This window comes from Aricia agestis, chromosome 2 (assembly GCF_905147365.1).
Source record: "Aricia agestis chromosome 2, ilAriAges1.1, whole genome shotgun sequence".
Classification (NCBI taxonomy): domain Eukaryota; kingdom Metazoa; phylum Arthropoda; class Insecta; order Lepidoptera; family Lycaenidae; genus Aricia; species Aricia agestis.
Genome location: NC_056407.1, coordinates 21,648,873 through 21,674,546, shown reverse-complemented (window position 1 = coordinate 21,674,546; position 25,674 = coordinate 21,648,873). Strand labels below are relative to the sequence as shown.

The 25,674-nt window shown below is 37.2% G+C and overlaps 3 protein-coding genes across 3 annotated transcripts in view; 1 reads left to right on the top strand and 2 right to left on the bottom strand.

Moving 5' to 3' along the window:
* LOC121739629 (ATP-binding cassette sub-family G member 4) overlaps positions 1-14,736 on the bottom strand; it is a 35,114-nt gene extending 20,378 nt beyond the window's left edge. Inside the window, exon 1 of the mRNA XM_042132135.1 lies at positions 14,434-14,736. Within this exon, the coding sequence (XP_041988069.1) occupies positions 14,434-14,608 (175 nt within the window). The 5' untranslated portion in view covers positions 14,609-14,736. The remainder of the gene's footprint in view (positions 1-14,433) is intronic.
* A 4,096-nt stretch (positions 14,737-18,832) lies between these two features.
* LOC121739851 (pro-corazonin-like) lies at positions 18,833-19,247 on the bottom strand. Its single transcript, XM_042132437.1, has one exon. The coding sequence runs from the start codon at positions 19,201-19,203 to the stop codon at positions 18,910-18,912; it is 294 nt and encodes a 97-aa protein (XP_041988371.1). The 5' UTR covers positions 19,204-19,247; the 3' UTR covers positions 18,833-18,909.
* A 2,223-nt stretch (positions 19,248-21,470) lies between these two features.
* LOC121739768 (pro-corazonin-like) lies at positions 21,471-21,843 on the top strand. The gene has a single exon (XM_042132323.1). It carries the CDS (start codon positions 21,516-21,518, stop codon positions 21,807-21,809), a length of 294 nt encoding a protein of 97 aa, XP_041988257.1. The 5' UTR covers positions 21,471-21,515; the 3' UTR covers positions 21,810-21,843.
* Positions 21,844-25,674: the final 3,831 nt, after the last annotated feature.

The window sequence follows — 25,674 nt, the reverse complement described above, 5'->3', positions numbered from 1 at the left end:
ATGGATGTATGTAGTTAAGAATAAATCAATATCAAAATATACCCACTGATCTATACTTATCTATACTAATATTATAATTGGGAAGAGTTTGTTTGGGTGTTTGTTTGTTTGTTTGTTTGTTTGTTTGAACGCGCTAATCTCAGGAACTACTGGTCCGATTTGAAAAATTCTTTCAGTGTTAGACAGCTCATTTATCGAGGAAGGCTATAGGCTATATTTTATCACGCTAAGACTAAAATGTGCGGTTCCCACACAATATGATTTTCTGATTTGTGCGTAAACGACTCAATCGATGTACGGGAACAACTATAAACTAAAGTCCACGCGGACGAAGTCGCGGGCAACAGCTAGTTACTTATAATATTATAAAGCGGAAGAGTTTGTTTGTTTGTTTGAACGCGCTAATCTCAGGAACTACTGGTCCGATTTGAAAAATTCTTTCAGTGTTAGACAGCTCATTTATCGAGGAAGGCTATAGGCTATATTTTATCACGCTAAGACTAAAATGTGCGGTTCCCACACAATATGATTTTCTGATTTGTGCGTAAACGACTCAATCGATGTACGGGAACAACTATAAACTAAAGTCCACGCGGACGAAGTCGCGGGCAACAGCTAGTTACTTATAATATTATAAAGCGGAAGAGTTTGTTTGTTTGTTTGAACGCGCTAATCTCAGGAACTACTGGTCCGATTTGAAAAATTCTTTCAGTGTTAGATAGCCTACTTATCGAGGAAGGCTATAAATTATCCCTCTAAGACCAATAGAAGCGAAGAAACAGAGGAAAATGTGGAAAAAACCAGAAAAATTATTTGAAGGCGTTTATCTCGCGAACTACTGGATGAATTTCTAAGTTATTTAGCACAGATGTAGAGTAAGCCACGTGAAGGGACATAGGATATTATTGCGGGAAAATGTACGGTTTCCGTAAAATTACTAATTTATGCGGCCGACGCCGCGCGGAACGTCTAGTACTATAATAATAATCAGTCAGCATATTGATACTGATTTATTCTTGAAATGTAATAAGACGTATCATTAATTTATAGACATTACACAGCCACGCGAACAATTATTACTTATTGTTATACCTCACTTTGTTGTCTGTTCTATCATTACCACGAGCAAAAAACAACACGACATTTTTGTTTTCCTTATCGTCTATTACGAAATGACTTAACGATGTTTTTATAAAGTGATGTATATGATTTAAGTAATGATTATTTAACTTTAATGTACATAATCGAGAGTCTGACAGTAATGTATGTAATATGGAGCTTTATGTCAAAATCTACATTAAGTAAGTAATTATGAAAAAGTTTGGCCATACATAAGTAACTTGAACTTTGGCACAGAATATAATATTATATTAGTAGTACGAAACTGGAACGAAATGGTGTACTCTCGAACGAACTGTCATAAGCAGTATTTCCGGACCTGTAGAGCCTGCTAACCTTCAAAAAGAGAAAAGGCCAGCAAATCACTTGCAGCTCTTCATAAGTTGCGAGTGTCCATGGGCGACGGTAGTTGCTTTCCATCAAGTGACCCGTTTGCTCGTTAGCCCCCTTATTTTATAAAAAAAATATTTGATCAATATGTATTTTGCGATCAATTATGCATTATACTGTATTGTGACTTGTTATGCGTTCTCTGAGAGTGACTGCGATATCCCAAGGACTTAGATATTTTGTGTCTATGTATAGCATGGGCGTACCGAGGGGGCAGCTGCCCCCCCCCCCAGCTTATAAAAAATCTGATTTGCCCCCCCCCCCCCCCTGGCCCAGAACCTGGGTATTTTTAAATACAGTGCGAGCATTTTTCGTTTAGCGCTTAGACTAAAAAGGTCGATGACCGCTACCACCATGTTTCGCCGAGTATAGTATAATACAAATTAACGTTTTACACATCAAAACTTGATTTTATACAAAATGTGTAAAACGTGTCCTTGTCACGCTCAGTACCAATTGTTTTTTATGAAATTAGGGGCAAACGAGCAAACGGGTCACCTGATGGAAAGCAACTACCGTCTCCCATGGACAGTTCAATTATTGTCTACATAAAAACAATCGTCCAAAATGTATATTTTTATTGCGTAGTGTCATTAGATTTTGTAGCACTTATTTACATTTAATTCAGAACAATAATAATAAAATTAATCTTTAATCTATATATATAAAACTCAAAGGTGACTGACTGATTGACATAGTGATCTATCAACGCACAGCCCAAACCACTGGACGGATCGGGCTGAAATTTGGCATGCAGGTAGATGTTATAACGTAGGCATCCGCTAAGAAAGGATTTTGATAAATTCCAACCCCTAGGGGTTCAAATAGGGGATGAAAGTTTGTATATAATAATACTTTTTAACACGAGCGAAGCCGCGGGCAGAAGCTCGTATGTAAATAAAACTTTTACATGTTTCCGTATTTTGGCGCGGCCTACATTCGTATCAGCTGGTGTGACGTCACGCGTTCACTGACATCGCGATAGCAACCGTCTTTGTTTGCATTGTTCGTACGGACAAAGACCTTCATACACCTCAACATATTGACAGATCATCTCGAACACTTGTAAGTGAAAAGATCTTTAACAGAAAGGACGACAAAAACCAACGAAAAGCAAAGGAACAATTTTATAAAGAGAACTAACAACAAAAATATGGAGTGGAAAAAAACGATTTTTACATAAGTCATTACAAACAACAAAACAAATGATGAGTAAGGTAAAAATTTTATAAAGAGTAATGATAAATAACAAAACAAATGAACAGCGAAAGCACGAATTTATAAAGGCCACGTTTATCGAAATGTTGCTGACAGAAATACAGAGAGATCCTAAACATTTTAATAATTTTGATCTAAGTAAAGCGCTTATTCCACTTATCCTAGCTAGGACGTCCTAGCTAGGATAAGTGGAAGAAGCGCTTAAGAGGATACAACAGCGGCTAGAGAAATGAAAAAAAAGTACGTGTAATATCTATAGCTGTCTCCCTTACCTCAAGCCTATACCGCAGAACGCGATAGAGACAACTGCAGAAAATCCAGAAAATCAACGATTCGTTGTCCCCTGATTCCTTCTCCAAAACTTAACCGATTTAAGTACTTTTTTCATAAAAGATTAAAAAAAGGCTTGAGCTGTGTTCCTATGTTTTGCTTTTTTTGTATAATCTAGCCAAATCTGTTTTCTGGACGTTTGAACACAGTGGAAAATCCGGCCATTTTTTTTGGTTTTTGAACGTTCATATCTTATTTAATAATTAAATTATGAAAAAAAAGAAAACATAGGGACATTGTATTAGTGGCCGTAGATATCCAGGAAAAAAATTATAACCCTACTAGTATTATCCAGGGAGGAAACAGGGGACAACGTTTGTATGGAAAAAAGGGCGGTGTGGAATCCTCTTAAGAGTGGAAAAATCTCAGTATGGGCGGCCATATTATAATGCTACTAATTTAAAAATACTCTCGATAAAAGAAAGTACACTTTTAAGTAATAACTCTATGTTTGATCGACATAGAATGTTGTGTTTATATTTAGATTAAAATGATTTGAAAGAGAGTAAAACAAACATTTCGTATAAGATAATATTCTGAGTCTCTCACTCCGGTTCTTTCAGTGAGGTCAACGATCGGTAGTCAAGATATTTTGATTTGTGTTTTAAAGTAGAGCAAAAATTGTAATTTAAACTTAAAATTTAAAATTGTAATTTAAACTTTGCACGCTTAAGCCAACGCGTTGGCTTAAGCGTAGGTCAGTTTTATAAACTTTTAAGATTTTAAACAAAACACATTAAGATTAATGATAATACATACTAATATTGTAAATGGGAAAGTGTATCTTCCGTGTTATTACCTCTTCACGCCCAAACCGCTCAACCGATTTAGCTGGGTATAATAATAATAACTCCCAAACCGGTTTCGGTGATGGTGGTCGGTTTCATTGAAACCAGGCCAGGTACGCAGGAGTAATTTTATAGTGCCCAAGTATATGCGCAGTGCACAAGAGCACTCTCTATTCCTTTACTCTCATAACCCAGTGGGACGGAAGACCGACACGACTGGCGAGAGATCAGGCGCAGGACCGACGTATGGATCATCATGCTTGTCAAACAATCAGGGGAACAGCCTGCATTGTCCTAACCAAACTTGGAAATAACATGTTTCCAACGCGGGAATCGACCCCACGACCTCTGTTTCAAGAACCACGCTCTTAACTACTGGAACTTTACTTCTACTATAATATAATATGCTACTTCCAGTAGCATATTATATAGTAGAGTTAAATATAACTACATGTATAATGCATAAGAGTTTGGGGTCGGTCAGTTTTACGAACGTTAAAGACTATAAAAAAATAATGAAATAAAATACGTTTATTTCAAGCTATTTTAACCCAGAGTATGTAAGTTTTTTTTTTTTTATGAAATAAGGGGGCAAACGAGCAAACGGGTCACCTGATGGAAAGCAACTTCCGTCGCCCATAGACACTCGCAGCATCAGAAGAGCTGCAGGTGCGTTGCCGGCCTTCTAAGGGGTAATAGGGGAGGGTAGGGAAGGGAATAGGGGAGGGTACGGGAGGAAATAGGGGAGGGTAGGGAAAGGAAAAGGGTAGGGGATTGGGCCTCCGGTAAACTCACTTACTCGGCGAAACACAGCGGAAGCGCTGTTTCACGCCGGTTTTCTGTGAGGACGTGGTATCTCTCCGGTCGAGCCGACCCATTCGTGCCGAAGCATGGCTCTCTCACGTCAAAAAAAGTAAACTAAATATAGATTATCTAGGGTTCCTAATCTTTTTCAGCCTGGGGCGCAGTTACACGTGGCAATATTTTGACACGGCGCCCTACTATACCTATATAGAAAAAGAAACAAAAAAAACTTTAATGATTATAGTTAGGTTAGGCAGGTAATTAATGATAATTATTAACAAAATCTACCTGCTTTGCATAATTAATATTATAATTTAATTTTATAATAGGTACGTCTTGTGGTTTCGGATAATGAAAGAGGATCGACTCACGGCGCCCCTCTTGCCTTTCCACTTCGCGCCAGGGGACTTTGGGAACCCCTGGGTTAAACTATGCAAATAAAAGCCATCAAGATTAACTTCTAATTTATAGAAAAATTATAAAACCTTTCGCCTACATAGATTCAATAGTGAATAGTCCAACTTCTAGATATCATAGCTAACATAAGTGCGTGATTTACTGCAAATAGCATCGTGTGTATGCAATGTTATGATAAGTTGAACTATCAATAAGGTCATATCCGGGATCTGATCACGATACAAATGAAGTCAATTATTAATTATATTATTATTGCAACAAATAATGGCGAAGTGCAAGTTTAAAGTCGATGTTGTTTTTAGTAAAGACTAATGGAAAAAGGTGTACCAGACCTGCGGGGCTAAAATGGTCACATTTAGCAATTCCTCTCAATCAATTCAGCAAATTAATTGTCAAAACTGTCAAACTAACAAATGTCAAATCAGTACAAAAATACAGAAATGATTTGCAAGCAGAGTTGCATTTTGCGATTTTAGAAAAATGAATCATATTATGATTCATATCATGATTCTTCAAAGCGACCATTTTAGCCCCGTTGACCCTGCAGCTTGCAGGAGAGTTAGTTTCCGAAATAAATGAAAGTATTAAAATGAGAAATGCATACTGAGTATTATGCATATTTGAGCAAGCCACAAAATCTTTTAAATTAAATTCTAAGCTTCTTGGTATATACAATAATTAAAATTATATAATTTGGAATCGTACTTTTTTCTATTTTCACTGTGTACTTAAATAATTTTACGCCTTATCAGAGCCATAGCATTAGCAACAAGTTTTGGAAAACAATTTTATCCTCAGACTCGATCAAAGTGTGAATGTGTTCAAAGTCCATCAGCTGCACTTGAACAAAAAATTGTTACAAGGACATTGATCTCATTGACCTTGTAACATTTTTTTCTCAAAGATTATAAAAAGTTTAGCTTAAAATTATAACGTTAATGAGATTTTAATTAACATAAAAAGTTGGTACTTTTTTATGCATTCAATTATTCTTAGCATAATATTATTAATTATTAAATATTATTTAATGTAATTTTTTATTAATGTAATTATACTTTTTTTAATTCAAATTTAAATCCATACTTCCATACTAATATCCATACTTAATATTATAAATGTGAAAGTGTGTCTGTCTGTCTGTCTGTCTATATCTGTCTGGTACCTCTTCACGCCCAAACCGCTGAATCGATTTTGCTGAAATTCGGTATGCAGATACTTTGAGTCCCGGAAAAGGACAAAGGTACAGTATTACAATACTCCATAAAATATATTGTAATACTGTGACATAGCCCATAGGATAGTTTTTATCCCGGAAAAAATTACGTTTCCCACATAATACTAGCTGTCCCGGTGGACTTCGTGTCACTTTAAAACCTTCCCTGGACTTCAAGGATTATCTTTTTAAGACTAAAATTAGCAGAATCGGTTTAGCCGTTATCGAGTTATAGCGTTACTAATGCAATTGGAAATCCATTTTTATATAGATATATTGTTAGATTTAATTTCATATCGCACTGTATCTATGCGTAGATGATAATATGACGCAAGGTTCCAAAGTTTATTATGTTGTTAAGTCAGATTATATCGCAGCGATTGATAGAGCCTATCAACATTATGTACTTAATGTGATTTTTTTTAAATTAAAAATTGTTTAAAATTATGATAACACTTCAAGATACGAAGGAATACGCTCTCTGCGTATGCACCGCACCTGCAGCTCTTCTGAAGTTGAGTGAATGGGCGACGGTAGTTTCCATCAAGTGACGTTTGCTCTTTCGTCACCATTTTAATAAAAACTTATCATGTTTTGATGGGCCACCTAACTCAAGTACCCTACTCGTGTAACTCGTTGAACATGCATTAAAAGGCACCTGCAGCTCTTCTGAAGTTGCGAGTGAATGGGCGACGGGTGTTTCCATCAGGTGCTCTTTCGCCACCCCATTTTATAAAAAAATAGTCATGTTTTGATTGGCCACCTAACTCAAGCACCCTACTCGTAAGTTGAACATGCAGCAAAAGAGACAGCATGCATCAACGTAACCAAATTTTAATAGTTCTTGGCAATCTTTGTCCTTTCTATTACTTGTTAGAAATAAAAACTAGAGTAATTATTTAAAATTTAGTAAAGTGTTCTTGTCTGATTTACCCACATTTCGAGTTCACTACAACTTTGCAACACATTTTCAAGAAGTCTGCCGCTATGTGTCATATTTTGACCTAGAATTTTATCACACATACGAAGGCTGGTTTGCCTTTCCCATTAATGTGACTTCCAGCGAAGCCAATGTCAATATTTTCAAACAGTTTATGACGCTTCATCAAGAAACATGTCAGCTACTTTGGAGATTTACGGCTACGCTAAGTGGCATTTAATGGATACTTAAGTACTTATTTAATAGGGACTTTAATAGTAAATGTTGAACCTCCACTAAATCAAAACTTAAGTAATAGTTATTATTAATAACTCCGTGTGTAGCCGTTACCAAGATGTTGCTTGTTTTATTAATTGGCCGTAAGTCGTAATTTCATGGTCAAGGCCGAATAGTAAATACTAAATTGAATATATTGTTGCATCTTTCGTTTTTCGTAATATAAAGAATATTATAATGAAACCATTTTTCAGAATAAACATTAAAACTATGATCATTATTTTTTTTAGTCTTGAGCAGAGTATCATGACTCTACAGTCTACATAGAGGTGTTTCTAGTCACTTACTGGACTTTAGCTCTTATACTTAATAGTACCGTATCAACGTTTTATACATCAAATAACCACTTATCGCATTTTATCGTAACCACACCGGTTAACCAAGACCGCGTTTCTTAGAAATTCGGTACTATCTGCAGTCCTTGTGATAGTACTTATAAAGGACATTATGTTCACACTCACTGTTCAATGTTAAGTTTTGAGTAAAATTTGTAAGGTTAGCTGAACAGGTTTTTAACATAAGTAGTAAGTGCGCATATTAATATAGTACTTTAACTTAGAATTCTACGTAGACAAGTCAGACTTATCACTTTAAAAATCACAGGTCAAAATTTTATAGACCAAGATCCTGCAGCATTTAAAAAATTGAGAGATCTGTCAAGATACCGCCAAGTAATAAAATACAATAAACGTCAAATAAGCCCGCCATTTAATTGAATGGCGCAATTGGCGCCTTCCTGCGGTCTGCCTCGGGTCTGGCCTGGGCCCAGGGGCCGTACCACGAAACTGTTTTGAGACTCAAACATCGAACGAGAATGCCGCGTCCTGCTCTTTCAACTTTCACGTTTGTTAGAGTAGGACGCGGCATTCTCGTTCGATTGTTTGAGTCTCAAAGCGGTTTCGTGGTACGGCCCCTGGTTGGGCCCTGGGCCTGGGGGACAGAATGAGGAAACCGATCGGGAACGACAATTGACCAAACGAACAATTGACCAATCGTGGGAACACCATAATGTTCTAATTTTGCAGGTAGGTTTTCCTAACTGTTTATCTGAGGTTTTCAAATAGCTGTTTTATTTTATGTAACACTTTTTTTTAATAGATATTATAATACTACACTTGGCCTGGAAAATTGTTGTACCGAAATTTCTTTTACCTATCGCGCGAACCGCACATTTTGCGAGATAATTCGTCACCGGGACTATATTTCCATACAGCATTGCATCTGAATTTCCATACAAAATTGAAAAGCACTTTCACTGTATTTTATGTATGTTTCTTTAATGTTTGGGTGATTTAATGTATTCATTTCCCTTTGGTGCATTGAATGAACTATCAGAGAAGTTTATTCCTAGCTCACATTGAATTGACATAAGCCGACCAAATGTGCAAACGACGTAGGTCTGTCAATTGCTCGAATCATTTTCCTCGGGTATACATGTTTTCATGACTGTACCAATGACAATAACGCCTCCGTGGTCTAGTGGTATAGAGCGCGGCTCTTGACTCGGAGGTCATGGGTTCGATTCCCGCGTTGGAAACATGTTATTTCCAAGTTTGGTTAGGACAATGTAGGCTGATCACCTGATTGTCTGACAAGTAAGATGATCCATGCGTCGGATGGGCATGTAAAAAGTCGGTCCTGCGCCTGATCTCTCGCCGGTCGTGTCGGTCTTCCGTCCCACTGGGTTATGAGAGTAAAGGAATAGAGAGTGCCCTTGTGTACTGCGCACACACTTGGGCACTATAAAATTACTCCTGCGTAGCTGGCCTGGTTTCAATGAAACCGGCCACCGTCACCGGAACCGGTGTGGGAGCTATTATTATAATGACAATAAAACGATTTCACAATCGGTAATCTGCTAGAATTAGGTATATCAGTGATAATTAAGTCACCTTGTTCTATCACAGATATCGGTTCTTATCAGTTATCTGCATTCCGGATCTCGATTGCGCAAATTCGTACAAGTAGTTCTTATTAAATCAATAGCTTATTAAGAAATTTAAAAAAACCCCCGTCAAACAACTTTAAAAAGTAATGAAATAATATTTACTGCCTTTAAGTTCAAATAATTCCTAACTTGTGTAAAGTAATATTTTAGTCCATAATTGTTGTCACGGTGTGTCGGGGGACCGCCAAGTAAACTACAACCTACAACCGCCAAGTCGCTGATTATCTCCATTCGGTTCGCTGTGAACTGATCCTTAAACTATAATGTTATGTGAAATCTCAAATCAAACATCTACATTAGCGGTCCCCCGACATACCTTGACAACAATTATGGACTAAAATATTACTTTACACAAGTTAGGAATTATTTGAACTTAAAGGCAGTAAATATTATTTCATTACTTTTTAAAGTTGTTTGGCGGGGGTTTTTTTAAATTTCTTAATTTAATTTTATTTCATACTTTTTAAACTTGTGTTGGTTATAGTGCAGAATAATTCCTATCAACAGAATCATATTCTCATGATTACCATGTCCTTTTCGATGAGGCCGTTAAAATGAGCCCAAACATGAAACCTCCACTTTGGGTTCATACGAAGCTCGGTTCCTATAGAATCCAGGTGATGCTGCAGCAGCAGCATGTAAATATTTACTGTCTATCGACTTCTTACTGGTTGCCGCGATTAAAATGAGCCCAAACACGAAACCTCTGCTCTAAGTTGACGAGGAGTTGGATATCCTATTGATTACCAGGTGATGCTGCAGCACCAGGTCAACTTTCCATTAATATGTGTATACGTATATTGTATATTCACAAATGAAATGAACTAGAATGAAATATAAAACATATCAAACGAATACAAGTTGCTAACGGCCTTTCCTGAACCAGATAAACCCTGATTGTCCAGCACTGAGCAGGCTGATGATGATGAATTATAGCTAAGAACACTCTCGATCATGTCAGCTTTCAAATAAAAAAAACTAGATCAAAATCGGTCCATCCGTTTGGATGCTACGATGCGACGGACAGATACACACACAGACAAACAGACAGACAGACAGACAGACAGACAGACAGACAGACACGTCAAACTTATAACACCTCTTTTTTGTCGGGGGTTAATAATGAAAATTACTTAGGGCCTGTTTCACCACTTCCTGATAAGTGCCGGGTAGGCTATCCACTACTTAACTTGACAGATAGAGTATGGAGAATCTGTCAAAAAAGTTGTGGATAGCCTATCCGGTACTTTATCAGGAAGTGGTGAAACAGGCCCGTATTTTATTACATTAGTGTCATATTCATAACTAGATGACGCCCGCAACTCCGTTGCGCCAAAGTTAGTTTATCGCCGGGAACCGTACATTTTTCCGGGATAAAAAGTATCCTATGTCCTTTGCCGGGACTCAAAGTATCTCCATACCATATTTCAGCAAAATCGATTCAGCGGTTTGTGCGTGAAGAGGTAACAGACAGACAGACACACTTCCGCATTTATAATATTAAGTATGGATATTATGAAATTGAAAGATTTGTTTATTTGAATGGGCTCGGAAACTTAGAGACTAGAGGCAGGAATGGAATTGGCAATAGATGTCTAGAGTCTAGACTCTGGATAGTCCCATGTCTTGATTCTTATGGTGTTAAAAGTCGTCTATGAAAATTTAATAGAAATAAGAAAATGATAGTTTCTTCTTGGGAAAAAAAACACTAAGTATATTATGTTTAAAAAAATAATATTACGATACATAAGGCAAAACAAAAAAATTATAAAAGCAAGATTTTTATAAGAATTTTTAAAAAAATATGATGAATTAAATAGTCTTCGTAATTAATATATTTTTTTATATTGTAGGATTTAATTTCATTACAATATCACAATAATAGTATGTAAGTAGTTTCTAAAATATTATTTTACTTTTTGTTAGAAATTACTTTAAAATGCTATTACTAGTATCTTCTTACTTAATAAAGGTCACAGATCCTTGACATAATGTCCTTACAAAGTATTTTACAAAGAACACGTAACAAAAACAAAAGTATTGTTCTTAGTTCTTCTATAGTTTCCGTGACGTTTTACCTTTATCCATATTATTATAATATTATAAATGCGAAAGTATGTCTGCAGGTCTGTCTGTCTGTTACCTCTTCACGCCCAAACCGCTAAACCAATTTTGCTGAAATTTGGTATGGGGATACATTGGTCCCGGGAAAGGACATAGGACACTTTTTAAATAATACCTGAATACCTGGCAAGAGTGGCAACTCCAGAGATGAGTTTTGTACGGTGTAGCTAGTACACTATATGAAGTAGACTAACCTAAGAACATTAGTTGCCTGTAAGTAGGTAATTCTTACATCATTGTTGTGACTTACAAAAGACGCATAACGTTATTGTTTTAAGAAGCATTTATTAAGTCAAGTCGACGATCAATCCCCAAGCGGCAGCCGCCTGCCGCATGACAATAATTGAAAATCTATCGTGTCAGCTATACCCGTATAGACGTGGGAGAGCCATGCTTCGGCACGAATGGGCCGGCTCGACCGGAGAAATACCACGTTCGCAAAGAAAACCGGCGTGAAACAGCACTTGCGCTGTGTTTCGCCGAGTGAGTGAGTTTATCGGAGGCCCAATCCCCTACCCTACTCCCTTCCCTACCCTCCCCTATTCCCTTCCCTTCCCATCCCTACCCTCACCATATTACCCTATTGCCTCTTAAAAGGCCGGTAACGCACCTGCAGCTCTTCTGATGCTGCGAGTGTCCATGGGCGACGGAAGTTGCTTTCCATCAGGTGACCCGTTTGCTCGTTTGCCCCTTATTTTATTTAAAAAAACCCACGATGGAGGTGTTAACATTATATTGTATCACGGCAGCTCCCAGTGCATCGTGTCCCCCGTGCTGTGAACTTGACAACAGCTGTGCGGGACCGGTCCAGCCGACCGGTCCCGCACAGCTGTTCGCTTGCACTCTGTTGCATAACGCAAATGTCGCGATTCTAAACACTATATCAAAGAACGAAAAAAGCCCCAGATTGAAAAAAACAAGAAATCATAAAATAGGATACAAACATCCATCCTTAATGTTGTACATTTGAAAGTTTGCTTGTCTGTCATTCTGTTACCACTGATAGTACTGAACCAATTTTATTAGAATTTAGAATGTAAAATAAATAATAAATAAAATAAAATATATTTTTATTCAAAATGGGTATCATGATACACTTTTTGAAAGTCGAACGAAGAAACTACGTTGCCTACCACCGGTTTGGGAACTACCCAATGTAATGTAGTTACTTTTAGTCCTAGGAAGAACATAGTATCTGTAGACAACTTTATAGTTCCAGCAAAATAAATAAATGTTGGTGCAACGAAATTGCTGACAATAATGTTGTTTGAAGTATAAAGTTATGAAATAGACTTACGCTTAAATCAATGCTAATTTTCACAACTAAGACACAATAAACATAACTACCAGTAGTTCGACTGCAAAGAGACGGACAGGTTTCAATATCTGTCAAATTCGTCGGGTTTCACTAGGATTATGAACGGAATGTGCCTCGCGCTGGCTGAATATAATTTATTTTTAAATATTTAAAATAAAGATTTCAAAATTGGATTCTGACAATTTTAATCGCATGTGCCAAAACACAAACAACAATACGACCAAAGAGGAACACGTCCAGCGAATATGTCATAGTTTTAAATTCGTAGGTAACAAGTTAACAACCCTAGCGACGATTTTCGTCATAATACGTCAAATTTGAAAATTTCAACATCAGTTCTAAGTCGGTATACTCTATCATTCTGTCTACTCTGACTAAGACGGCCTAGGTATAATAAGTAGGTTCAATAATAATCTGCTAATTCAATTCCATCTAATCATTAGTTCTTATCCTGTAGTTTACAAATCATGAAATGTCAAACAATACCACATATGGTAATTGATGTTCAATGATTGTTTATTGTTAAGAATTAATTGATAAAACAACTAATTTGGCGTTTGATAATAATGAATAACGATGTTTGTTGAAACTATCGCTGGCAGCTGCATCACCCTATAATAAGATATAATAAGCTTTGTCATAACATTATTATGTTAAAACTTAATCCATCAATTCGCAAGCGGCAGCCGGCTTCCGCACATCCAAAATCTATTGTGTCTGCTATACCCACGATGGAGGTGCTACAATGGGAGAGTAAAATCTTCTAAAAATATAAGTTAGCTCTAGATTTCCAAAACACTCGAACTGACTAGCCATAATCTAAATTCCTGAAGAATAACCACGTAAGGGTGGGTTGCACCAGAGGCGTTGTTAAGGTTGTTGTCAATTATGACGTTCATTATTGACTTTAATAAAAGAGTAAGTTGGTGCAACCCACCCATAAAATTCATTAAAGGGGAAGACTGATTCTTCTTCACAGGGATTAGGGAAGCTTTCACCATAACAGTTAAGGATTAAAATTAAAGCCTTTGTAATTCAGGAGGTATGTAAGTTAAGCCGTTAGAAATAGAGCTTAAGGAACCCGGCGCCGCTGTTTGGTACGAGATAGACGATAAATTATTTGATGAATTAATATTAGTTTCATCCGATTTAAACTGAAGCGACATAATATGTTGCACCATTGACCATTTCATAGTTTGTAACAAACGTGTAGAAACATTAAAATATTTTATTGCTGTCGCTATCGAATTTCTCGTTTTTCCTCAAGCAAAACATAATGATTATGTTTGTTTCGTACTTAAACAACGAGAATAAGCAATTAGGGTTTTCTTGCCGATCCAAACAAGAAGCACTTATTGTTCACAATGCTGTACCCATTGACTAGTTTTGGTAATTATTGGATCATACTGTGTATTTACTTTTAAACATAAGAGGTGCCGTGGTTAAAAATATTATTCTATAATATTTTCAGTCTAAATCATTTTGGCACTAAAAACAGGACTCATTTCAAACTTATCACAAAACCACCAAATTTAGACAAAGCCTTACCTTTGTTGATGCCAAGTTTGACGGTGCAGGTGACATTAGTGAATGTGATGTCCACCGGCTCCTTGTTGGGAGCCTGTGTCAGACCCAGACTCCGTTCCGGGATAGCCTGGAGCACCACTGAGTTTTTGTCAGGTTCACTTTCCTTTTCCACAATACTAGCGCCCGCGAGCATCATTTTGTTACTATTATGTTATTATTATTGCGGTATTTATTATTGTATTATTATTTAATTTAATTTTCTGCGCGTGCGTCTGCGATAAGGTCGCGCGGCGGAGTGCGCTCGCGCCTTTCAATAAACTATCAAAGCCTTTTGTTTTACGCTCCAACTCGACGTGAAGAGTAATTTGTAAACAGTAATTATAATGTACCTTGTACAATGTACATATTTATCGCTGTACAAACTACGAACAAAGACGCGCCTCTCTCCGCTTTCATTGTTTGTTTGTTTGTCATTGCTTAGTCACGTGTGTTCTACTGTATTAGTTGTAACTAAATATTTTGTTTATAATATTTCATTAGCAAGTTATGCTGTACTTAACGTAACGAGCAGTCGACACTTATTTATTACCATCATTTAATTTTAATTATTGTTTATCTTAAGCTCATAATGGTAGCTGGTAGGCACTTTGGTAGCTTTAGTTGTGTTAGGTGCTTGGTGTAGTTCCCGGCCCCCGGGTCAACTCAGACCGCAACGAGACGCGCAGATGCATTTCGTCGTTAAAGTTCCAACACCACGTCAAAAATAACAACTTTTCAGGAGAGAGAATAAAATAAATTGAATTTTGTACAGATTCATTTATGTATGTATACTATTATAATTATTTCTTTAATCTTTAGCTTTTTATATCTCAGTATTTCATTAATATTATACTTTTAGCACTATACCCGATTCCAGCATTCTAATCCTCTCGCTCAAAGGTTGCCTGGAAGAGATTGCTGCTAAGTAATAAGGCCGCCTTTGTGTGCTTTCTTCATATATTATTCATATTATTTCTTTTTAAACTTTGTATTTTATGTAATTTATTGTGCACAATAAAGTATATTTTCATTTCATTTCAGATTCAATTGTAGTTTAGAGTCATGCAGGTCTGTCAATAGAAATGCATCTACGCGTCGCGTTACGGTCTGAATTGACCCTTTGGCTTTTACAGACGAACGGCACTTGTCGACGGTAGGGTTGTTGAGGAAGTGATTATGAGGAAGAGGAGGAGGAAGAGGAATTTTCACGCGCAAATTTAGAGGATGCGGATGAGGAAGAGGATATTTTTTGAGGAAGAGGATGCGGATGAGGAAGCGGAAGAGGAAGCGGATGAGGAAGAGGATGATAGGAAATTATAAATACTAGCGGACCCAACCCAAAAGTCTTTGTTCTGTCTGTACATAACTAGGTACATACATTACACAAAAATTAATTAAAAGGGCATTTTCCAGTGGACCAAACTATGAATCTGAACCATTCTCACACACACAATAAAGAATCAACAAAATTGGTCCAGCAATTAAGGAGGAGTTCAGTAACATATACAATGGCTTTATACAGCCGTAGTGAGACCGATTACCGCATATTATGGCTGCGTAGTGTGTCAAAAAAAGGCTGAACAAGTAAACTGTCGCAAAAATCTGAACAGCGTCCAGAGACTGGCATGCCTAATAATCATGGGTGCGCTTTCTACAATACCCACCGCTTCCCTGATCAACCTAACTCCGCTTCCTCTGCTTGTTCAGATGGAGGCTAGAAAGGCCAGGGCCAGGACGGCGGGCAGGACAAATTAGGCCTCCACCCCATTTAGACAGCTGGAACAGTCTCTTCGTGAATCACCCATCATGGACATGCAAGCAGACGCCATGATCAAGGTGCATAGCTTTTCGAAGCAATATCAGGTTCTTATACCTGCCAGGGAGGACTAGAAAGGAAATATCCCAATTAATATTCGCCCTAGCGATATAGTTTGGTTCACGGATGGATCAAGGAAAGAACCGTGCGGGACCCGGATTCTACGGGGGCAAGCCACCAAGAGTAAAACATGCCAGTTTGGGGGAGTTTGCGACCATGTTTCAGGCTGAGGTCTTCGCAATCATCGGTTGCTTACTAGAAAGCCTAGAGATGGCACTAGTTAACAAAAATATTTTTTATCTTCTCTGATAGTCAAGCTGCACTTAAAGCACTGACTGCTGTAGAAGTTTCATCGAAATTGGTTCTGGAATGCATTGAGACGTTGAACATGCTAGGGAGGGACAATACAGTAACGTCCCCGGCAACGAAACCGCAGACGAACTGGCTAGGCTTGGGGCCGAGAGTCTCATATATGGCCCAGAACCGGTCTGCGGAATATCTCCCAGTACTACAAAGCAAGTGCTCGAGGAATGGGTTCGCGAACTAAGCAGAAAGCAATGGGTTGAGTCCCAGGCCTTGAACACTCCAAGGCACTAATTGCTGGCTTTAACAAGAAACTGTCAAAAATAGTGCTCACCATGGGTATGAATCAATTAAGAATCCTTACCAGAAGCCTAACTGGGCACTGCAAGCTCAATAAGCACCTTAACAGAATAGGTGTTAGTAGCTTAACGACTTGCAGATTCTGCGAGGCTCCTCCTCGCAGACATGAGACACCTATACACCTTCTCCTTGACTGTCCTGCTCTACTACAGAGCAGGAACAGGCACCTTGGTCGCTACGAATACTCATCCACAGAGGAAATTCGTGGCACCAACCATAACCACATCGTTCAATTTATGAGCAGCATTGGGTTGGGGACGGTACTCTAATGCGAAGGAGTCACAATAGATGACCTGCCTTCAGCATTAAAAAAAAACATACACAACACACGCATACAAAAAAAAGATGAGTAAATATTACAATTCTCTGGCTCTGGCGTGTGCATTGCCATGATTGGATACGCGACGCGCATGCGCAGTGAAACTCCTCATAAATTCCTCTTAAATTTTGAGGAAGCGATAGCGGAAGAGGATTTTTTTTATTTTTATTTATGAGGATGCGGTAACGGTTGAGGAACCCAAAATATTGCGGAACTTCCTCATTATGAGGAAGCGGAAGAGGAATCCTCAGCAACCCTAGTCGACGGTATGCGTGGACCGTGGACGGGCAACCGTCGACAGTTGAGAGCAGTCAATAACAAGCATTGCTATTTAGTTTTTAAAGGTGGAGATAATAATAATTAATTAATAGGGATCCGTTCTTAGGTGGAATGCGTTGCCCATTGGCTGCCAATTAAATGTTTATTTCTTAAATAATTATCATTTATTACATCTAAATAAAATTAAACTACATAATATAAATAAAATTGGAGTGTCTGTTTGTAATTTTGAAAGAACCGTTTTTACTAGATTTCATATATTTTTTTGCGTATTTACTTACAATCTTTGTTCTATAAACAACATTTTGTTATTTAAATACTACGAATACTTAATTAAAACCATAAACCTATAATGCTAGTATATATTAAGTCTATGATTAAAACTAAGGAAGAGTATCTAACTGTGTAAAATTTGTCCACGAGTCTACAATAAGTGACCCGAATACATACCGAAGTACTTACAAAAAAAGTAAAAGTACAAAATACAGTAAGTACCGAATACATGCATACTTCATGCATGTATTCGGTACACAATTTTGTGTAAATATGGAAGTGCCAATTACCACTATTAGATAGGAAAAATTATTTAATACTTTTTAGTTCATAATATAAGGATGTTATTATTGTTTTTACCTTGGAAGTCGGTTTTAATTTTTTGTAAAAATAATAATACAGTGTGGAACAAAAATAAGTGATAATACTTTAGGGTGTGTCCGTGTTCCTTTTAGAGAGTTCACTGTGAAAGTAGCAGTTCTGAAAGAAGAAATTTTTTTTTCACTTTTGTATGGGCAAGGGCCTGAGCGTCACGAGTTTCCCCATACAAAAGTGCAAAAAAATTGTTGGTCTTTCAGCGCTGCTACTTTCACAGTGAACTCTCTACAAGGAACACGTACACACCCTAAAGTATAATCCCTTATTTTTGTTACACCCTGTATACGTTTCCTTAGTTTCTATTATTCGTAGTTTAAAGATATAAAAACAGTTGTACCTATAACATTTCACTTACAACTACGTTGTAGGTTGACAAGGGTCTTTTGGCGCGTGGTGTCTTTTGGAACTAATGCCGCCACTTTGCAAAGTGTCCCTTTTTAGACAGTGGTTGATTTCACCTAGTAAATAATAAACTAACCCTGTAACATAAGTCTGGACGGCTGCATACGATGTCGATAAAACACTCACGAGTCACGCCCTATTATATTTCCAAGCGGCACAAGATTCTTATAAGATTTTACTTATATTTTTTATTTTTAAATTCAGTTAAAATTAAGTGATACCTACTTCAAGTAAATGTTGCCAAAGGAGCGAAATTATATTGGATTAATAGTTACTAATCAGAATAACAGATGGCGCTGTACAAAATGTGTCATCCGTGATTATTAATTCATTGAAAGTTGTAGGAATTTTGGGCGATCTTGAGTTTCTGTCGTCTCGGCTCCTCCTCCTCTTCAAGATACTCGCAAGGAGTCAGTAACTTCTCAGTTACTTTTCCATCAAGCAGATATTGAAGCTTCTGCATCCGACAGGGGCTGAAGGTCTTCTCCAGCCTGTTGATGTCGAGATGTGTGTCAGAACCATCCCGCTTGCCGTTCTTCCAGCCACGGGAGTATTGAAAGGTCTGCGCCGCGACCGACGACAGGGTGATCATGATGAGGAATACGGACAGATTCATCAGCATGGTGCAGGCGTTGGTTGTTCTGTGTATCTTCTGTGAATGTGCTCTCTTCCTCGCTCAAATTAGACTGTGCTTGAGTCTTCCAGTCGCACCCTTTTATACTCCAGTACACTTTTGTGTGCAGGAAATTGCTATACTTGAAGCGTGATAATTATTGCCACAATTATGATCTATTTCTTATTATAAAGGAACAGATAACAGCTGGATATCTGGGTGCACGGCAGTGCCCCCGCCAACGAGCTAAGGCGAAGCACAAAGGCACTATCTATCTATCTATCTATCTATCTATCTATATATATATATAAAACTCAAAGGTGACTGACTGACATGGTGATCTATCAACGCACAGCCCAAAGAACTGGACCGATCGGGCTGAAATTTGGCATGCAGGTAGATATTATGACGTAGGCATCCGCTAAGAAAGGATTTTGATCAATTCCACATCCAAGGGGTTAAAATAGGGGATGAAAGTTTGTATATAATAATACTTCTTAACGCGAGCGAAGCCGCGTGCAAAAGCTCGTAATTAACTATAGTACCTTCCTTTTCTCGAAGTGTTTCTTCGTATTTTTGAACCCTCGTAACTTTGGTTTGGATAATGCCAGATAGTTAAAAATTATTGAATGCGCAAAGCTTGAATATCGTAGCTATTATAATTTAGATTTTATAGGTGTCCAAAAACCCACAATTTTGTCACTGACTCACCGATCATCAAAATTGTTAGGGTACTTCCTGATGTTTTAGGAAGCTGAAATTTGGTATGTAACATAATATTAGTACAGAAACAACAAAATAATCGGCTAAGTGCGAGTTGGACTCGCGTACAAATGGTTCTGTACCACTACAGAGCAAAAATAGGCTAAAAATTGTTGTTTTTTGTATGGGATATATAATTATTAATTATGTAATTTATTTAAATTTTATTAATCTAATATCTACGAATAATATATAAAAATAAGTCGGGTTTTCCTTCCTGACGCCATATTAACTCCAGAACGCACGAACCGATTTCCATGGTTTTGCATTCGTTGCAAAGGTCTCGGCCTCCGTGAGGTTTATAGAAAAAAAAATTGAAAAAAGGAAGCAGGAAAACAGAGAAAACCGGCAAAACAACATTTGCCGGGACAGCTAGTAATTATTAAAGTACAAATACTTACAACTGAGTATTTTGTGAACTTTTCAAGTGCCTATGTGTTGCCATTATTTATATATAGCAAAAAATAGCAAAAAAATGACGTTTGTTTTATGGCAGACCCCCTTAAATATTTGATTTATTTTGTTTTCAGTATTTGTTGTTATAGCGGCAACAGATATAATTATACGTGATCTGTGAAAGTTTCAACTTTCTAGCTATTACCGTTCTTGAGTTACAGCCTGGAGACAGACAGACTGACAGACAGACGGACAGACAACGAAGTCTACTAAGACTTCGTTGTCTGTCCGTCTGTCTGTCTGGATCTTCGGCGGAAGGGTAAACACGGGACCCTATTACTAAATAGGGTCCAGTTTTTACCCTTGGGGTACAGAACCCCTTAAAATACGTGTTAGCCTTGAGATACCACAGACTCACAGAAAACCGGCGTGAAACACCGCTTGTGCTGTGTTTCGTCTAGTGAGTGAGTTTAGCGGAGGCCCAACTGCACCCTATACCTTATACCCTATCCCTATTCTCTTCTGCTTATTCCCTTAGCCTATTCCTTCATAAAAAAGGCCGGAAACGCACTTGCATCTCTTCTGATGTTACAGTGTCCATAGGCGACGGCAGTTGCTATCCGTCAGGTGACCCGTCTGCTTGTTTGCCCCCTAATTTCATCATAGTATTTTAAAACAAAAAATCCATTTACCTACCGTGAATAGGTACTATTAGATATGTTAAATGTTTGTAACTTGTAGACTTACATAGAAACCACTAAACCAAATTGAAGAAAACAATATTTTAATACTTAAAATATTTTTAAAGAGAAAGGACATTTAAAATTGTGATTCCTCTTTATTATTATAAAATTAATACGTACTGTTTGCGATCGATATAATATTATCAGAGTAGTGGGCAACATCTCTCTATAATCTTCGATGACATTATACCTCTGTCTCTAATTAATTAATCAACAAAACATCCAGTCATCTATTCCTTTATATTTGAAAATAGATCATAATTGTGGCAATAATTAGCACGCTTCAATAGCGCAATTTCCTGCACACAAAAGTGTACTGGAGTATAAAAGGGTGCGACTGGAAGACTCAAGCACAGTCTCATCTGAGCGAGGAAGAGAGTGCATTAACAGAAGATACACAGAAGAACCAACACCTGCACCATGCTGATGAATCTGTCCGTATTCCTCATCATGATCACCCTGTCGTCGGTCACGGCGCAGACCTTTCAATACTCCCGTGGCTGGAAGAACGGCAAGCGGGACGGTTCTGACACACATCTCGACATCAACAGGCTGGAGAAGACCTACAGCCCCTGTCAGATGCAGAATCTTCAATATCTGCTTGATGGAAAGATGACTGAGAAGCTGCCGGCTCCCTGCGAGTATCTAGAAGAGGAGGAGCCAAGGCGACAGAAACACAAGATCGTCCAAGATTCCCATGACTACTTCCAGTGATTTCTGGTCACGGATCCTCGATTTAACTTAAGATGTACAGCGCCATCTATTTTTCTAATTTATAACTATTAATCCAATAAAATTTTGCTTGTTTAGCAACATATTTTATAAGTGAACTTTGTGATTATAAAAGACTAAGGGCCTGTTTCACCACTTCCTGATAAGTGCTGGATAGGTTATCGACCACTTAACTTGACAGATAGAGAATCTGTCAAAAAAGTTGTGGATAGCCTAAAGCGAGGAATTGACTACCGGGCCGCCCGTCACGGGCAGGTCTGTCGCATGTCTGCTCGTCAATTCCTAGGTACGGGCACAGACATGCCCGCCGGCCCGTGCCCGCAGCCTGCCCGCGAGATCGCATTTTTCCCGCGCGGGCACGGGCAAGTCTGTACATGAATGGTCGCGACGGGCGGCCCGTCGTCATTCGCGCCTTGGAGAGCGACTGGAGTGCAGTTAAAATATTATTTTAAAATATATTATTGTTAACAATACAAACATTAAACTTAAGAAAAACCAACAAAAATAATTTTAACATTCGTTTATTTCCATTTACCGGTCGCATCCTTGTTTGTGGAAAGTTAAAAGCAAGGATTACATGAACACCGATCTACGTAATGCCGCTAATACAGCAAACTTATTGAAAAATCCAAAGAAATCAATGACGATGCTAATCTATCATTTGTTACAAAGAAGATTGAGTCCATGAGTCCACGACCGAGCTGTAGCCCTCTATCTATTCGACTGACTTGCCTGTTCTGTGTGTGTTCAATAGGGGCAAGCGGCAGACTTGTGCCAGACCGGGCGGCCCGCGGGCAGCCCGGTAGTGAATTCCCTGCTTAATCGGCACTTTATCAGGAAGTGGTGAAACAGGCCCTAAGTATATTATTATTATTCTTATCTTATACCGCTCGGCGCTGTCTATAAATATAAGTAGTGGAGTGCATAGAGCGTAAAAATCATGCACCGAGTTCCGTAATAGTGGAGTAAAAAAAGGAATATGACGTAGCTGATAACATAAATAAAAAAGTTTACCTACTGAAAAGTTGTGCTTTTGTTTTTTAAATTATTTCATACCACTTCAGTTACACTCATAAATTTTAAAATTTTGAAGAAAACCTGCATTTCTTTCAGTTCTGTTATGTAGCAAAAAATTAAAATATACTTACTATCTGAGGGCACGGTAGTGCCCCCTCCAAGTCGAGCAAAAAAGCGGTCATTTTTTTGATATACGTCGCGTTGCTTATATACATACTAAAAAAGAAAATAAGTAGAAAAAATATATAATTTAGATTTAAAAATTATTATTTTTGTATCTAGATGAGCATTCTCCCGGATTTAAGATTGTTGTGTGCTTCGGCAGTACCTATGTACCTACCTGATAAATAGCGTTCCCATTTTTTTTTGGTTTCAAATAGGAAGTTTAAAACTATTTCAAGCCTAAGCTTGACAAAGCCTTCTTTTTGTTAATATGTAATTTTTTTAGCTCTTACTTTATTAACTTTTCCGAAAAAGTAGCACAAACTTCTCACGTATATTAGAAGAAAATCTGTATTTTCTTTTGGGTTAGCTTTAACAGAATAAAATGTAAGTATGTTTTTTTTATTAGTTACATTCGCTAAAACATAAATAAAGGAAGAAATTAGGTTAAGAACTAATATTTTTCGTATTCAGGTAAGCATTTTCCAAACATAGGTCGCAGCATGCGTCTTTAGTATTGTACGAGATATTATGCAGCACCCTAGTGGCACCCAATTTTTTTCTGTCTTTTAATAGGAAGTTTAAATATATTTCAAACGCTAGAAAAAGCCTTTCATTTGTCGATGCATTTAACTTTTGAGCTCTTACATCAATAAATTCTCAACAAATGTAGCAAAAGCATGTTGGTCTATTTTACACATTTTTGGAGATATTATAACTTTTTAAAGTACTTAAACTCATCATTTCTCTAAAAATTAACACACTTTTCATTACAGCCCTGAAATCCGCCCAAACCCTTTTATCTTGGTTACGCCGAGCGTTAATCTTTGAAAACTGTGCAAAAATCTTATACCTAGTTTTATTAAGCATAGCAAAGCAATTTTTTTTAATTGTGTTTTTGGTTAATTTTCAATGTAAGCAATCGGATAAGAGTCATTAAATAACAGGAACAAGAATTTTTCTTCTCGACTGGTTTTATGTTATGGTGAAATATTAATTTTTATTTAAATAACTAAAAAATTAAAAGCACCAAAATGTTTTTGGTAAACTTTGCAAGTTATAGTGTAAAATAGAAAATGTCACCTCAAAAACAAAAATCTATTCACTAATTACAATTTGCGGAGGTTATAAAACCTCTGGGCACTGCACTAAAGTCTAAAAGCGACACTTTGCTAAGCGGTGAAAAGCGAAATTAAGATTTACTATTGTTAGGGTTCCGTATCCAAAGGGTAAAAACGGGACCCTATTCAGTAACAGCCAATAGGGTCCCATCTTCCCGTCTCGTAGACTTCAATGTCCGTCTGTCTGTCCGTCTCTCTGTCTCCAGGCTGTATCTCAAGAACCGGTATAGCTACACTTCTAAAATTTTCACAGATTATGTATTAATTATATAATAAATATAATTATTGTCGCTATAACAACAAAATAAGTACACTAAAAACTAAAAAATAATGTTCATACAACAAACGTGATTTTTTTGGCTTGTTTTGCTTGTAATCCATAATGGCAACAGGTAGGCACTTGAAATATTCAAAAAATCCTTAATTATATTCGTACTTTAATATTTGGTAAGTAATAAAATTAAAATAAATAATTAAGGGGGCTCCCATACAAAAAACACTATATTTTCGCTCTATAACGGTACGGAGCTCTTGGTGCGTGAGTCCGACTCGCACTTGGCCGATTATTTTTATGTATTTGCATGGCTGGTATTATTTTATTATAACAATATTTCCAAACATTGTGTTATTGACTTTTGGCTTGCCTTAAAACTAACTTTATGATATCTTCTACTTGCCAGTTGCTATTATACATATAATATTATATTAATTTAACTTGTGCTTAGTTATGTTTTTTTAATAGCAATTTTTATAGCAATTGATAGGATAAACATACAATCTTTCTCCAATGAACTACAATAATTGTACACAAAAAAATAATTAAATGTAAAAAAAAATTATTAATTATTATTGAAATTAACAGGGGCGGATCTTGAATTTGTGGGGCTCTGCGCTAATACTGCTTAGGGGCCCTACCTAATTACTCAACTAATTGCCATGTTGACAATAAACTGGTTTTTTTGTAGTGATGTTGGTATATTATGTTAATTAAGTACAGGAAGAAAATAGGAAAACAATTTTTTAATTTATTTAAATGGGCTACTAGAAGTTCCGCGCGGCTTCGCCCGCGTAATTTAAGAATGTCACGGAAACCGTACATTTTTCCGCAAAAAAAGAAACCTATGTCCTTTCACGTGGTCTATTTTTTATGTGTGCCAAATAACAAAAAAATTGCTGTCGTACGTTTGAATAAGCCCTTTCAAATAATTTCCACCGTTTTTTCCACACTTTCCTCTATTTCTTCGCTCCTATTAGTCTTAGCGTATAAAAAATAGCCTATAGCCTTTCTCGATAAGTAGGCTATACGTAGGGACCAGTAGTTCCTGAGATTAGCGCGTTCAAATAAGTCATTTCAAATAATTTCCCCCGTTTTTCCATAATTTCCTATATTTCTTCGCTCCTATTAGTCTTAGCGTAATAAAATATAGCTTATAGCCTTCCTCTATAAATGGTCTATCCTACATTGGAAGAATTTTTCAAATCGGACCAGTTGTTTCTGAGATTAGCGCGTTAAAATAAACTCTGTCAAATAATTTCTCCCCTTTTTT

Excerpts from the sequence above, each read along its gene's own strand:
- LOC121739851 (XM_042132437.1), bottom strand. The coding sequence starts at position 19,203 with ATGCTGATGAATCTGTCCGTATTCCTCATCATGATCACCCTGTCGTCG.
- LOC121739768 (XM_042132323.1), top strand. The coding sequence starts at position 21,516 with ATGCTGATGAATCTGTCCGTATTCCTCATCATGATCACCCTGTCGTCG.